This window comes from Oryzias latipes, chromosome 3, assembly GCF_002234675.1.
Source record: "Oryzias latipes chromosome 3, ASM223467v1".
In the NCBI taxonomy this organism is placed as follows: domain Eukaryota; kingdom Metazoa; phylum Chordata; class Actinopteri; order Beloniformes; family Adrianichthyidae; genus Oryzias; species Oryzias latipes.
The window spans coordinates 14,026,113-14,042,404 of NC_019861.2; the positions used below are offsets into that span (position 1 = coordinate 14,026,113).

At 39.1% G+C, this 16,292-nt stretch overlaps 1 protein-coding gene across 4 annotated transcripts in view; it reads right to left on the minus strand.

Moving 5' to 3' along the window:
• Positions 1-282: 282 nt before the first annotated feature.
• Positions 283-16,292, minus strand: part of LOC101175303 (Nance-Horan syndrome protein) — a 57,961-nt gene continuing 41,951 nt past the window's right edge. Inside the window, exons 2-13 of one of the 4 annotated variants that reach the window (XM_023953341.1) lie at positions 13,029-13,181; positions 12,809-12,945; positions 12,199-12,246; positions 11,920-11,964; positions 11,798-11,833; positions 11,432-11,494; positions 11,015-11,207; positions 9,919-10,050; positions 9,698-9,790; positions 6,146-9,337; positions 4,858-4,981; positions 283-4,283 (exon numbers count right to left, since the gene is read on the minus strand). In XM_023953341.1, the coding sequence (XP_023809109.1) occupies positions 3,650-4,283; positions 4,858-4,981; positions 6,146-9,337; positions 9,698-9,790; positions 9,919-10,050; positions 11,015-11,207; positions 11,432-11,494; positions 11,798-11,833; positions 11,920-11,964; positions 12,199-12,246; positions 12,809-12,945; positions 13,029-13,181 (4,850 nt within the window). In that variant the 3' untranslated portion in view covers positions 283-3,649. Of the gene's footprint in view, positions 4,284-4,857; positions 4,982-6,145; positions 9,338-9,637; positions 9,791-9,918; positions 10,051-11,014; positions 11,208-11,431; positions 11,495-11,797; positions 11,834-11,919; positions 11,965-12,198; positions 12,247-12,808; positions 12,946-13,028; positions 13,182-16,292 lie in introns of all 4 variants that reach the window. The other 3 variants (XM_023953339.1, XM_023953340.1, XM_023953342.1) reach the window with 3 other exon arrangements.

Sequence of the window (16,292 nt, forward strand, 5' to 3'; positions counted from 1 at the left end):
TAATAAAAAAAAAAAAGCCAAAATATAGAAAATACAATTAAACACATTTTAAACAGGGTCAGGGATAAGTCAGGGTTAATGAAATGCTGATATAAAGAATAAGTACATTTTTTCTGAACAGAAGTAACTGAAAATCTTTTTTAAATCAAACATTAAGCTCTTAAAGGAACCTACACCTTTAATTGGACAGCATTAAGACACTGCCACCTGGTGAATAAAAACTTCTTAGTACATTTTATTTTAATGAAGACAAAAACAATTGTCAGACAGAAATGACTTCAATCCCATTGCAATCACATTTATTGGTATTTTTTTTCTATGCACAGTTTTTATCAGCTCAGTAAGCTGTTGAAATTAGTAATATAGAATAATGGATTTTTTTTACAATGTCGTAGTGTCTCTCCCTCAAAATAAAATTCATCAATACAAGACTAAAGGTGTGAAACAGTCCCCAAACATACAAAGGCTTAGAAACAAATATGTAAACTTGAGAAAAAGAACTTTTTTTGTTGTTTTTTATTAATTTATTTTACAAAAGAAAAAAATTTGCGACATTTTTCCTTCAAAAACATATTTACATATTTATACAAAAATACAAAAGTGATTCAAATCTGTTAAGACCTAGCTAGTTTTAGATTTGGAGCTTTTTTTTAAATAGGTAAATTGTTTTAGTGTCTACTTTTTTTTCCTGCTCCATCCATCTTCAACGTCAGTTTAGGGATATTCCATACTGTACACCTCTGTTTAAAAATGTCTAGTGATTGTTGTCACACTTCTTCAGTGTGCAAATTGTGGGCACTGGCCATGAGTAAAACCTATAAAAGTTTGCCATTTTTTGTTTTTAAATTCCCAGGCTTCTGTTATATTCGGTTTCACGTCTGCATGGCAGCCTTTTAGTCGGCCTTTTTAATGAAATGTTTTTGTTTGAATCTCCATTTACTTGTTATACAAAGAAAGGAAACAGTCTCAATAAACCTCCACGGTGTTAGACCTCTAAGGTGTTGGTGTCAGGTACAGTATGGAAAAACCACACTAAACAAATTACGAAATACTTTGGAGTACTTTTTTCTAATCACTATATTGAGTAGTAATAGTTGCGGGAATAAAAATATTCAACCATGATTAAAAAGAGGACGATGACTTTCTGGTCAAGTCAAACAAATGTTTTGTTCTTATGAATACATCTGTTCCACTTATTTCTGATATCTTCCACCTCTTTTTTATATTTGTACATTTTGTCCAAGGCGGGTTGTCCGGATATGCACAGGTAATGCAACCATCATTTTTTCGTAGAAAACGTTTCTCTTAACTCCATAGCATGACTAGGATGACCCAGCACCAAAATATTCCGCTTCTCCCTCCTCATCGCTTCACTATAATTTTCTTTACAGTCTCTTCTACGTATGATTGTCCAGTGAGTAGATATACAGTACAAGATAAACCCCTGTTTGTGATCACAACTATACAGAACAGAATTAGCCAGACATAGTTTGTACATCTATAGAACACACAATTGAACTCGACATTTGAACGAAAATACAAAACCCTTTTTTCATTGATACATCCTGCAGATAAAAATAATGATTTTGGTGGTTTTCTTCTTTACTTTTTTCCAACTCTTTAATTATTGCATGCGATAGAAAACACAACAAATAAAACAACGGACAGGAACGAGTGCGTGTTTCAGAAACATGATGAATGTAAAATTCGAGTCAGTTCACAGCTTTTAACGCTCTTCATCTTACACAGTGTCAGTTCTGCAATTGAGATTCGCTGAGTATCAAACTGTTGTGTCTATCTATCTATCTATCTATCTATCTATCTATCTATCTATCTATCTATCTATCTATCTATCTATCTATCTATCTATTACAATAAAACAGTAATATGTTTGCTGAGGTATTCATAGAATACATTGAATGGTTTTATTTGGACTACAGTCTCAAAACATGAAAAAGCGCATGTGTTATGGTTTGCTCTGATAGGCAGGTGGCTGCTCAGGCCTTCCACTGGTACGTTTTCTATTTTTGTGTGAAATCAGGTCAAATGATGTACATTGCTAGATTACTTCAAACCCTATGTTGGGTGTGATCAATGGATAATGTATTGCAGGGTTTCGTTGGCTCTCTCGTTTTTTTGTTCATTTTTTAAATCGCTTTGTAGAGTTCCTTAGAGGGGTGTTCAGAAGCCGCTTTACTGAGCTTTCACCTGTCTAATGCTACTGGGTCTGTGCAAATGAAGGAGAGGCAACACGGAGAGGAGAACAGCACACTGATAAGTTATTCGCATTGTCAGTGAGACTGTTTTTTGCTACACTTTTTGATTCCCCATAAAATTTCTGTGTTTAATTTTTATATAGATTTGTCTTTTTTAATAGTAAGTACAAATATATGTATGCATTTTTTTTATATGATATATATTTTTATCACAGAATATTCTCAAATAAATACTAAGTGCAAAAGTGAGGTTAGTTTTTGGGCAACCTCTAGTTAAACCAATTGAAGACTTTCTAAAGCATTTTTACCGTTTGCACTCTATGGTATCATTATATCTGCTATCAAGTGTGCCACTAGCTTGTCAAGTTAGCATAGCAACAGTAGTTAGCATATGGAAAAGCTTTAAGAAGTCTAAGCAATAGATTTTAATGTTGGGTTTGAGTAGATTAGCGTTTGAATTTTGGTGGAACATGGCACAGCTCCATGTTCTTGTGCAGGGGTTTACGGACGTCCTGCCTTCCACCACTTTTATCGGATAAAGGCCACTGTGCGATTGTCCAAAGTAAACCTGTACTTTAGACAAAAAGGTGAAAACCATTTCTCCTTCTTGTTAGACACTTCAATCACTGGCAATGCAATGAAAAACTAAATGTACAGATAAATTAAGAATCATAAAAATGTTGATAGAAATCAGGTTCCAGGGGATACTTCCACACAGGGCATGCAAATTGATGAAGAATTCTTATGTTCTGAGGCGCAATTTTACAAAAATACATGCATCACGTTTAATTTTTTTTTTGGATACCTTTTTTTGTGGACATATATAAGGTGGGCTTCCGTACACGCTCTAAGCCATGTCTTCAGATGGAATACAAAAGATATAAAGTTTATGCTAAGTTAAGATGTTAGTAATTTTCGCAGTGACACAGACCTCTGGCTTGTTGGTGAGAATACTAAGTATAAACTCTGGAAGGTCTAGCCACTAAAAACCTGGCATCATAAGTTAAAAGAATACTACATGTCATAAAAATGTGTTAATTTGAGTAGGAAAGCAGTCCCCAAGTGACACCCGTTCTGTCACACCATTCATAATACAAGTAAAAATATCAGTTGTCTATTCTCGATCATGCAACTCTGTCTGTTACAGACACATCTTTTTTTGTTAGTATTTTCCACACATTTGGGACATTTTTTTAGATCACATGAAAACAGATTTAAATTTTAGGCGGAGCAACCTTTCAAATATGGCACAATACTAAAGTATTTTCTCAATTTGTCCCCTTATCATCCTTTTATCATTCAGTATCACTGAACAGAACAGCATCAGTATATAATGTTGGTACATTTCAGTAACAATCTAATTTTGTATTTTTCAGGTATTAATTTACATTACAACTAGGCTGAGAAATTACAGTATCTGTTGTAAGGTTGATTTAAGAAGATCTGTCATCATGGGGACTCCCATCTGAGTTTTCCGTCTCCCCCTCAGAAATGGCTTGCATCGGGGCTGTGTATAGGCGACTGCGTGTACTGTAGCGACTGCTGTTGGCAACCGGGGGAATCCGAGAACGTCCTTGTCGAGATGCAGCTGACATAGACACAGTTTTTGGGGTGAAACTCTCAGAGTTGGCCCTTGGAAAAAGACCGGGTATCTGAATTGGATCCAGGCCAGAAATGGGAGGCTCTGGAAAAATAGATGATGACTCCTCAGCCTGTTTAACAGGCCCTTCCTGGAAGGACTCGCCTGGTGTTTTAGGGGTGATAGGACTCTTCAGGATCTCTATAGCAGACATGCGGTAGCTAGAATCTGACCTGCTTCCTTTCTTCAGCAAAAGAAGTTTAAACTCCTCATTGGATGTGTTTGATTTCTTAGCACTGCGATAGATTGGCACAGGAGCCCGTTGTGACCCAACAGCATTGGCTATATTAGCTTGAAAGTTGAGCGGAGGGGCTGGAGGAACAACACCAGTGCAGACATTGTTGGGGTTCACTGGTGCTGTGGGGCAAAGACGAGATTTCACATTCAGGTCTCCTGAATCTTTCCGACCTAGAACTTTTCTCTTGGATCTGGAAAAAAAACAAAACAAAAAAAAACATCACAATATGGTCTTGTATCAGATATAAAACGAGCATGGAAAACTAATTCAGCTGTGTTAGTTCCAACTTCAAATATTATGTACACACCGGGCTCAGAACTGCTCTTGGTCATTGTGGAGTTCGACTGTTTGAGGTTGTGGACAGGTATCTTTTATATAGATGAAAAGTTCAAACAGGTACCATTAATACAGGTAACGACTGGAGGACAAAGGATCCTCTTACAGAAGAGGTTACAAGTCTGTGAGAGCTAGAAATCTTGCATGTTTGTAGGTGACCAAATACATATTTTTACCATAATTTGCAAATAAATTCTTTAAAAATCAGGCAATGTGATCTTTTGGAGCATTTTTTCTCATTTTGTCTCTCATAGTTGAGGTATATCTATGATGAAAATTACAGCCCTCTGTCAATTTTTTAAGTGGGGAACTTATACAATTGATGGCTGATTACCGGTAAATACGTTTTTACTCCACTGTTTATATGTATTGACCAGCTAAGCAATCTGTAGATAATTCCAGATAAATTACAGCAGAAGAAGACTCACCTGTGTATCATGGCAAACAGATCCTCAGTTGTTCGGCTTTTGTTGGGTGATGTAATGATAATGTCCTCGTCCACTTTGGTGTCGTCCATCAGAGGGGAGAGTGAATTATCACTGGGTGTGGAATCTGAAGCAAACAAGACCTGTATCACATTTCATTTGATCGTATCAATCAGTGCATTTACAAGCCTCAAAATACTTTAAACTATGGTCAGGTGACAAAGAAAACACATCCTTTTTTATTATTTTAGAATTAAGGATTTTTGGGACAAAAATTTTAGTTAAAGTAAGCATTTTTTTTTAACTTAAAATAAGTTAATGACATTCCTCAATGACCAACAGGAAAGCTAAAATGCAAAAAAGTGCTGCCACCATTTTAGACTTTGGAGGTTTTTAAGCTTTGTGGAGTCTAGGTGCATGTTATGTCAAGAAGGATTAGAACACACAGTTATTGGCTATCAATATGGAATGGAAAAAGATATTTATTTGATACTACTGATGCCAGTCAGTGATTAATTTTCTTTTTAGTTTCAGTAGACCAGTATGTATACTTTATTTTATGTTTAAAAAAAAATCAATTAAACTTTAATAACAACATTTTCTACACTTTTACATATTAATGGTTTAGGTCAAGACAGTTTCTAGGTTGTTTCCTCTTTCCATGGCATTTTCATGGATTGTGGTCTCCACTCCTGTTCTCTAATTCAAACATTGTTGGGAACTTCTTGACCTTTACTCCAAATCCATTTTTGTACTGCTGCCTTAAGTTGCTATTCCTTCCTGTTACTTAAGGAATATGATAGGTAAGGTACACTTCAGGCATGGTTTATACAAAAAAACGTATATTAAATGAAAATTGAAGAAATTTTGGTTTAACATAGCCCTCTGTGTTCTAAGATTTCCACAGGACCTACAAACATTTCTTACGTTATACAGTTACATTATATTACTTAATCTTAATTTACATCACATTAACATACATTTGCAAGTTTATTTTTTAAGACATTTAGTAACTCTTACATCCTGACTCAGTTTTGCTCTGTTATTGCAATAGAATAATACTGCTTTACCCACAAACTTCAAATGGGCAATGTAGAGTGCAATCCAGCTGCTTTTTGGTTTATTATAAAAAGACAATGTGTCATACTGTCTGTCGCTGTCTTTCTTTTGAGGATTTTTTTTAATGATTTTTTTTTAACTAAGTAAATTTTGTTAGATGACTTCACTGCACAGAAATTAGATTTGAGTGTGTATGAGTAATTTTTGCCAGTTGGACTTAGTGAGAGTTTACCTTTACTGAAGTAGTCTTCGGTGTCTGGGGTAGTAGAGTCATCTTTAGTCTCCATTGGATGCTGCTGATGGGCACTTCTGGTTGCACCTGATATCATTTGCTCCTCTGCTTCCTGCAGCTCATGTCCTTTTTTCTTAACATTGCAGATTATGTTAGGATGCAATGTTTCTATTGAGTTATCAGGCACTTTGACTGGACTAGCCCATGGCCCTGAGTCTGAGTAAGAGCTCCCAGCAAATTCATATGCTGGAGGTGGAGGATGATCAGATCGCATGCTCACTCTAGAACATGCAGCTCTTGTTGGTTCTTTTACCTGCTCTTCCTCTTCTTCCTCTTCTTCTTCATCTTCATCCTCATCTTGTGAGAATGAGCGCTCCCCTAATATCCTAAACTCTGACTGTGCATTCGCTGAATTGTTAAGCCCCCTAAATTCTGTGTGAGCGTGGATATGAGTATGTAGATCCACTGGTGAAGGGTGAGGAGCACGTGGTACCGGTCTATGTAGAGGTGAGCTGTCCTCAGAGAGATCTGATGGGGGATCTATCCGAGTCCTGAAGCCTGTCATAGCCCAAAATGTTCCAGGTCCATAGCGGTCCTGTCTAAGTAGCAGGCTTTCGTAGGAAGGAGGTCCATCAGGGTGACGGCCAGGTGGAGGGGGTTGTGAATGTTCAGGAGAGGAACTGTGATAATGGCATGGCGGTCTTGGAGGTGGCCTACGAGGTGGGAGAGGCCTTGTGTTAACAGGTGGAGGAGCCAAAGTGGAACTAATGGGAGGACATTTGGGTCTTGTCACAGTCTCTACTGCTGTTTCCTGTTGCATTGTAAAAGTACTCTGTTGATCTTTAGACTGGTTACTTGAATGATGTTCCACTGAACGGGGACCAGGTGGGGCTAACAGATTTGAACTTGGTTTTTCTGTAGCAAAACTTGAACTTGGCAGTAGGTTGCTATTTGCTGTGTCTGGGGTCAACATCTTTGTTGCAGTGGTTAAAGCATTTGTAACTCTGTGTTTGCTATGATGAAGTGTGTGTACGTGATGAGTCCGATGAGAGAGAGTGTGTCTGACATAGCTACCATGAAGAACATTAAGGTCAAGTTGGGACGGTGGTGGTGGAAAGTCTGGGTCTCTCTTATAGCAAGACGAGATGGTAGCTACATCTCTAGGGAAGTGTTGCAAGGAAGAGAGTGATGACTTCCTTTCTGGCACTTTGGGCTTTCGCTTACCAGTTGACGGAGACAGTGGACCTGGGAAGAAGGCTGCCGAAGAGGAGGGCAAAGTTGACGTAGGGGTCTCCGATTGGCTGGAATAGCCACTTGATGGTGAGGCAAGACCAGCTAGTTTCTCAGGTGATCCAAGTTTGAAGTCTCCAGGTTGAACGGTTGGACTAGTAGTCTTGGTCTCTGTAGGCTGGACAATTGGCTGGATCTGTGTGTCTGTTGAGGAGGACGAGCTATCTGGAGACTTCATACAATCCATGACAGTGGTTCCAGTAGCTGTACTAGAGTTGGACATTGACGTGTGCTCGCCATTGCTGGATTTCAGCTCACTGTTGTGAAGCCACAGGTCTGCATAGTCAGACTGCACAGCACCTTCATCTTTAAATGAGTGTGTATCTGCAGAACTGAAGGACATTGGCTCTACAAGGTCCATGGTTTGGCTCAGTCCCATGCCCCAAGTGCCCATAGGCTCTGCCCCTAAACATGATGTCTGTAAAGGTTCTGGGGCACCTCCAAGCTCCAGCTCCAGTTCCAGCTTCATGTCTGTGGAAGACAGATTAAGTTCTTGTTCACATACCATCTTTGGTGGATCCTGATCTGCTTGCGTGTCAGTTCCAATATCAACCCTACTACTTGTTTCCCTCAACGAGGAAGTTCGTTTGGGTGGTGGAGGTTTGACCTTCAGTTTCCTGAGCGGACGAAAAGTCCTCCCTAAAGTCATCGTGCCTGCTCTGAACTCAGCTGTTGGCTGGGGGTACCCTCCATGGGACAAAGGTGCTGCAATTATGTTGGACTGACCACAATCAGCCCCTGGGTCTGCATAGTTATACGTGTATCCTCTGAAACTCTGTTCACTCTCTCCAAAATTGACAGAGGATGAGTAGAAGTAATGCGGATCAGATGGGTATTGTGATCCAGGCTCTTTTTCCATACTGTTTGCTTTTTCATTAAAAGTAGTTTCATTGTCCAGGTGTTGTTTCAAACTGTAATCCTGAACTGTTCCGTGGCTTGGAGTCAAGATGTGAGTCTGATCAGAGTCTTGGTCCGGGTCAACCTGGTCTTGTTCTGCAGGGTATGTCCACTCCCCCTCACTGGCTGTACTGACCCCTGCATCATCAAGCTGATCTGTGGCTGAGGATGTAAACGAGCTGGATCTGTGGCCCTGGCCCTGGGGTCTGAGGTCAGTGTGGTATGAGGGATCAAGTGAGAAACCCTCATCAATGGCATTGGGCACTGTGTTCAGTGACAACTCAGAATCACAGTGGGATGATCCTGTAAGGGGTGGAGAAGAAGGTGGAGGGATTGTTTCAGATGTTTGTGATGGACATGTGGAACTGGAACCACTCCAGTTTCCACTGGATGACTGATGGTCTTCCTTGTGGTCCACATGACTGCCTAAAACTCCTGTAGTAGACACAGAGTGAATTGGACTGCTGAAAGTATCAGAACTGGATGAAATTTCACAGCTACCCATGTCGGCTTTCCGGGGCAAGCGAGAACGGCCCCTCTCCATCCAGCTGTGTTCTGGGCTTCCTCCTCCCCCACACCCTCTGTCTCTGTCACCCGATCGCTGCTGGCGTTTTAGGCTTCCAATCTGCAGCGGCTCAGGAGCCGCCTGATCATCTGTACTCTCTTCTTCATCTTTCATCATCATCATCTTCATTCTTGGACTTGGCCCAGATGGAATAAAGTCTTCTGCTTCATAAGGTGACAAGTCTTCATCGTCATCATCATCGTCATAATTGTCATCATCGTCGTCATCGTCATCATCATCATCGCTGTCTATTAGACGCCCACCCTCTCGTGGAAGACTGCGTGAGCGTAAGCGCCCCCCATGTACTGAGGCTGAAGTGTATGTAGAGTCTGACTGGTCACCCAAGGAGGAAATGTTTCCTGTTGAATGGGACAGAGAAGCAGGGATTCCCTGATGTCCTCGCTGGGCTCTAATACGTCGTCTGGAAGGAGCAGCCGTGCCTGAAAAGAGAAGGCAGAAACCAAAAGGGGGAACACAGGAAGACATTTTAATGTACTTCTGTGTGGACCACAGTCCATCTGGTTCAATGATGAAAACATACTGACAATTATCACATATTAAGAGGACAGATTAAGCACAAAAATAACCTACAAGTGTTCACCCCAGTATGTAGAATATCAACTTTTCATACCTATTTCATTAAACCCTATCCTAGTCTAAAGCTCAACTACGGTACTGCTACACTTAGAAACAAGCTTGGTTGAATAACCTTGTATACTTATCTATTCTTATTAACGTACATGCTATGAGAAAATCATCTGTCTGGCACCCAGAGTCACGAGTGTGATGAAGACGGCCACCTATTGAGATGTCTTCCTGACAGAGGGAGAGTTGATGTGGGTTGGCGTGGATGATCACTGTGCGCTCCTTTGCAACAGGGGATTCATCTGAGTCTGAAAGCAAAGCAAAAACTTGTTTGTTTGTTTTAATTCAGTTGCAAAATGTTCAGTTCAGATCATTGAATTTTGCACAGAATCCTAATGTATATATTTCATTTCTTACACATTTTTGTGCAACCTACCCAAGTCCTGTTGTACGCGTTTAGGTATTCCAGTGATCGTCTTCCTCCTTCTAAGCTTCCTTCTCCTCTGAAGAACTGACTGAGAGTGGACCAGAGAGCAACGGGCACTGGCCTCTCTATCGAAACCAACTCCTGCATTAAGAAGAAAGAAGCCATTAGACACAGGCTTAAGAACTACACTCACCAGCCACTTTATTAGGTACACCTTGCAAACCCAAAGTGTGCCAAGAAAATATCCCCCACAGCATTACACCACCACCACCAGCATGAACCAAGATGGAAACATGCTTTTGTGTTGTTGACACCAAATTCTGACCCTGCCATCCGAATGTTTCAGCAGAAATGGAGACTCATCAGCCCCATGCAACGTCTTTCCAGTATTTGATAGTCCAATTTTGGTGATCCTGTGTGAATTGTAGCCTCAGTTTCCTGTTCTTTGCTGACAGGAATGGCCTCTGGTGTTGTATTCACCTGCTGTAGCCCATCTGCCTCAAGGTTGGACGTGTTGTACGTACAGAGATGTTCTTCTGCAGACCTCAGTTGTAACCAGTGGTTACTTGAATTACTGTTGCTTTTCTGTCAGCTGGAACCAGTCTGGCAATTCTACTCTGACCTCTGGCATCAACAAGACATTTCTGCCCACAAAATTCCCATTCACTGGATATTTCCTCTTTTTCAAACCATTCTCTGTTAACTCTAGATATGGATATGGGTGAAAATCCCAGTAGATTAGCAGTTTCTGAAATCCTCAGACCAGCCCGTCTGGCACCAACAACCATGCCGAGTTCAAAGTCACTATAATCACCTTTCTTCTCCATTCTGATGCTCGGTTTGAACTGCAGCAGATCATCTTGGCCATGTTTACATGCTTGAATGCATTGAGTTGCTGCCATGTGATTGGCTGATTAGAAATTTGCGTTAACGAGCAGTTGGACAGGTGTGCCTAATAAAGTGGCCAGTGAGTGTATGTACAATGCATTTAAAAATAATTTTCAATCAAACTCTGTAAAGACATTTGCATTTTTGTCTTTAAAGTGCAACTTGTTTTATGTTCAGAATAATTCTTTGTTCCCATTGATTTTAATTTTAATCTTACCTGTAACATTGATGGGGATGATACATGAAGAGACAGCATTCAAATCCACAGCTGTCTTCTGTTTTGGAGGTGGGATGTTTTCCTTTGACCAGTTGGTCTGTTTCTCCTGGTGATTGGGATCACTAAGAGCTGGGGCCTTTTCTCTGTGGCCCTCCAGAACCTCATCAATCTCCTCTTCTTCTGCTGAGGTAGCCTGGGAACAGTAAACACCTCAAGCTACATTTTGAAGGATTTTTTCAAAGTCTTAGTTTTAGCAAGTCACCAACTGATTCTCTAAATGGACAATACAGACAATAAAACAGCTATTTCTTAAGAATTGTTTCATTTAATTTAATTAATGATGAAAAAATTCTTGGATGAATACACAAAAGTTAGATTAAGAGAACAAACAAGGTAAAAACAACAAATGCTTGATACCTTTCTACTCCATGGAATGAAGATGCAACCTTCAATAGTGTCAAGTGAGTAAAAGCACTCAAGCTACGAACAAAAAATACAACAACATAAAATTAAAAAAACAAACAGATGGCATGAATTGAAAAATGTCAGAGGAAGTAAAGTCATAGTGGAACAGATGAATGAAAGGCTTTTTCTCTGTCTAGTTCAACTACAGCTTTGGACAATTATTAAATATTTTTGCTGCCCAAAGCTCTGCATGATTTTATCTACAAAAATGAATGGATATTTTTCACTTTGTTTAATTCTTGGGTGGAAGATCCAGCTTTTTAGATGCCACAAAGAACAAGCAACAGTTAAAAGTGAAAAAGGCTTTTTATCCCCTACCTTTCCTTGGATATCTGCCACTCTGTATGGTCTCTCCTGTGAGCAAAGGAAACATGCACTTGTTAAGCAAGCACAGGCAAAAACGTTAAACATTTCCTCTTTGTAAACAAATGATTGCTTACTTTTCTCTGTATAGCCTGAATCTCTGTTTCTCTCACAGTTGTCTCCTTTAGGAGTTTCAGAGAGGGAAAAAAGAAAACTCAGTGTTACAAAATAGAAAAACAGAGCATGATGCCATCATAAAACAGGATTCAATAAAAGCCACTGGAGATGTTTACAGGACAATATTGTGTGCTGCAATTCTATACAACACAAAAAGGTAGACATGCAGAAGCAAACGACAGCAGGAACACATGCTCAGTGGTGCTAACAGGTTCACAACAGGAAGACCTCTGTTTTACCTTCCCAGGTTGATAGTCCAACTCCCATTCCCTCTCTGCTCTCTCTTGCTGCATGCATTAAATTGAAATATTGTGTCAATTTTGGAAATTGCAGAAATAAATGAGGCAAAATTGAGATCAACATAAATTTGAATATGAATTCTCTAAAGAATTGTAGATGTGACATGCAGTGATCCCATAGTTTGGTTGTAAACGGCTTTTAGGTTTTTAAAATTTGCATGTTTAATGAAATATGTTTTAGTGTAGCTCTCTTATTTGTGCCACCAAGTGACTGAATGTTGTACCAGCATTTACCCAGAGAAAGTTGGAAAAAGTTGTAATTTATGGGAGTTTTTTGGGGGGGAAACTGCGCTACAAATCTAAATACTACTATGCTCTCAATTCATTAGAGCAAATTTAGAAAACTCTCCTTTGTGAAACTAAATTTTGATCCAGGTAGTTTGAGTGCATCTTTAGTGACATTTCCATGACAGTGTGAGCAGTCTCTAAGAATCTAGCATGGCTAGTATCTGCGCTGGAAATCCTTTCTGGGTTAACCACCCATGATCAGCTGAGAGGAAATTATGTCATCTTCTTACTTTTAGGTTAGTGACACAGCTCTTGACCTTACCGCTCTTGCCAAGCGACTCCTCTGTTGTCGGCGGATGGTGTGAGGCGAGGGAAACGATGGCATGGGGGGTGCCACTGAGAGAGAGATGGTCATCCTGTTCCTTTCCCGACTCGAGGACCGCTGATGAAGCTGTTCATCTGTGCAGCCCCAAGCCAAAGTAAGAAAAAATGTACTTCTAATGTCTCATAGGCAGTGACTGTAGATTTCTTGAGCAACTCACCTTGATGCAGCGCTCGGAGTCTGAACTGAGCATTTTTGTGTAGCTCCTCAAGACACATCGGTCTGGTAGAAGGATGGAACATGTTGTGTTGCTGGTGAAGAGGAGCCTGATAGTGAGCTGAAAGCTTGCTCTCGATTTCCAGGTTTGACACAGCTAGAATGAAAAAGGGTAGAGTTAGAGGAAAGCGTTACAGCGACTCAGTTTCATTAATGAAAATTAATTATGGTGTGTTAGTAGGAGCTCCATCATTAACATAGTTTCTTTCCTCTTTTTTTGATTCAAGTTAAAAAGTCAGACTTATGTCATTTTTACTTAGACCTCTTAAGCCCTTAGTCATGTTGATACTTAAAGGTAGTCACAGGTTAAGAGTTAAACTGAGGTTGTCTCAGAAAAGTTGACTTCTCATCTGACCTCCAACCAGCTTAGGACATTCTTTAGTAACAGCACTTGCAGATTAGAAATAGGTCCACTGTTCTCTTCCAGAATTCTCTCAAGCCAAAGATTAAAATACTTTAGAATACAATTGTGTGTACTTAATAAAAATAAAAAAAAAATCTGTGTTTAGATTTTCCAACAAGTACTTCAGATCACCACTTCCAACAACACATTTTTGGTGGATCCTAAAACAAATTGAGCATTTTTTACCAATACAAGATGCATTTTCCTGCTTTTGTATTGTAGTTTGAGGTCTGAATAAATAACTAAAAAGCTAAAAAAAAAAAAAAAAAAAACTGTTGGAAAACATACATGATGGAAATGTCATGCATCTGATAATCTGCAGATTTACACATTCTGGCCTTCACATTCACCAACTGCAGCTTTTCTTTCATTTTAATTGGAGCAACACTTTGATGTTCCAGCAGGGGGCACTTAAACCCACATCTGAACGAATTCACACACCTTAAATTCCTGTAAATCTCTCCTGTGTTTGTTTATAGAAATTAAAATGTATCATTACTAAAAAAAAAAAAAGTGTCCATACTGAGAGAAAAAAGTTATACTCTGTCTTTCTATCTGTTGATTGTGACCCTAGGCTTCTTTGCCAATATTTATCAGCTATATTTTCTCATTTTGTGTCTCTAAAAGACATTTCTAATTAGTAGCCTAGCAGTCATACCCAATACATTTCACCCAAAACTGTGAGGCCAGAACACAGCAGACTTACTAGACTACCCAATTACTTGCATTGATTAAATCTGTAATTGTTTTCGGGCTTTATAAGCTGCCAAATGATAAAATGAAGCAAGACAGTTAAGAAACCCTCAACACTGCAAAGTCTATGTCCTGAAAAAAAACTAGGGACGATCAAAGCTCTACTTGGACTGGAAACAAATGGTGATCATTCAATTCCTTATCAAGACAAAACTACTAACCTCTAGAAAACAAGACCATTTAGTTCTAGTTTTAACTCATGATACATTTTTGTTTGGAATCTGGGGTAAAATTGGACTCCAATAATCCAACAATACATTTTGTTGCAGCACTTGAACGTTGGCGGAAGTATTACAGAGGCGGAAGCAGGAAAAGAATGTCAGCTCACCAAAATTTAAATAACTTTAAAAGAACTTTGCTGTATTCTTTTTTAACTCTAAAAATCTTTGGGCATTCATCCACATGAACAAGAAGTCCAGAATTTGAGGCATGTGGACCTTCCAAGTCTGTGCGTGTAAAGTACAAATTATATTTTGGAACATACATTTACATTTTGAATAGAATACTCAGACAAAAGTAAAAAGTAACCATTGAGTTTAAATGTATGAAACTATAAATATAGTTTGGAACTTGGTATCAGGCAGAAAAGATTCAAATTTCAAAATTCAAATTTAGCAGTGAAACAAATGTTAAAATTAACTGAGTAAAAGAGTGTCCCCTTAATTGAAGTTTTTTTTGGCAACAAAAAGGCTTCCAATGATGAGTGAAAAAAATTAGGATATAAAGGGTTGCTATAACAATATTTTTAAACTTATGCACTTGCTAAGTCAAAAACTGTCCCACTGCAGTGCAAAAATCTTCACGCGCGATGAAATTATCTGCAAATACAGATATTGTGCAAATGTTGTTGCACATCTTTAGAATAAATTGGCACGAATGTGACAAACATTTTACGAGCATTTCTTGAGTGAATTTAACTGATTAAATCCATTAATGCCAAATTCTGTGTATTTGTAAGTTCCTTTCTTTTAAACACCTTTAAGAAACTGTAACACAAAGGGTGATCAAGACACAGTTGAGATTGTTACGGTTGTGTCAAAAGGTTATTTTTCCAGTGGGACCTAAATCTAGATGAATACTTGGGCAACAAAGTATTTGTCAGTCACCAATTCTGCAAGTTGTTCCGCTTGATGAGAGATGAGAGGTCTGTAATTTTCATCATAGATACATGCCAACTGTGAGAGACAGAATGTACAAAACCAAATTCAGGAAATCACATTGCATGATTATTAAATAATTGGTTTGTGTAACACAGCAGAAAAAAGTGTTTTGTCAATAACAAAAGTTCACCCTTTTTTTTTAATGTAACCATGGTTGTCGATCATAGTTTAAATGTCGGTAGATCTTCACCAGATGTGTACACAGTTCAGCTGCTTCAGTCCATTTTTGCTTGCGGATTTTCTCTTGAGCGTGTTTTGGGTGCTGTTGCTGAGCAACACAGATTTTCAACTCCCTCCATAAATTCTATAATATATTGAGCTTCGGAAATAGACTAGGACACTCCAGAATGTTGAAATTGTTGCCTAGGTGATGTGTTTGGTATCATTGTCATGCTGGAAGATCTAGCCATGTTTTGACCTCAATGCTATCACTGCCCAACATCTGACTGTAAATGCTACCATTCATTTTTTCCCTCACACGGATAAGTCATCCTGGCCACTTTGCAGAAATGCCGCCCCAAAGCATGATCTTTCCACCCCCATGCTTCACAGTGGATTTAATGTTCTTGGGGTGTAACTCATTGCATTCTTTCTCCTCCAAACATCTGACCACATGACATTCTTCCAATCCTCCTCCGGATCATCCAGATGGTTTTTGGAAAACTTTGGATGGGCTGGTTTAAGCAGGTTTCTTTTACACAGATAAGTTCAAACAGGACCCATTACTACACAAGAAGTGGCGGATAGAGGAGCTTCTTAAAAAAGAAGTAACAGGTCAATGAGGGTCAGAATTCTTACTTGTTTGTAGCAAAATACTTGTTTTCTGCACCACTATACAAACCAACTCTTTAAAATAATCACACAATGTAATTTCCTGAATTATTGTTAACAT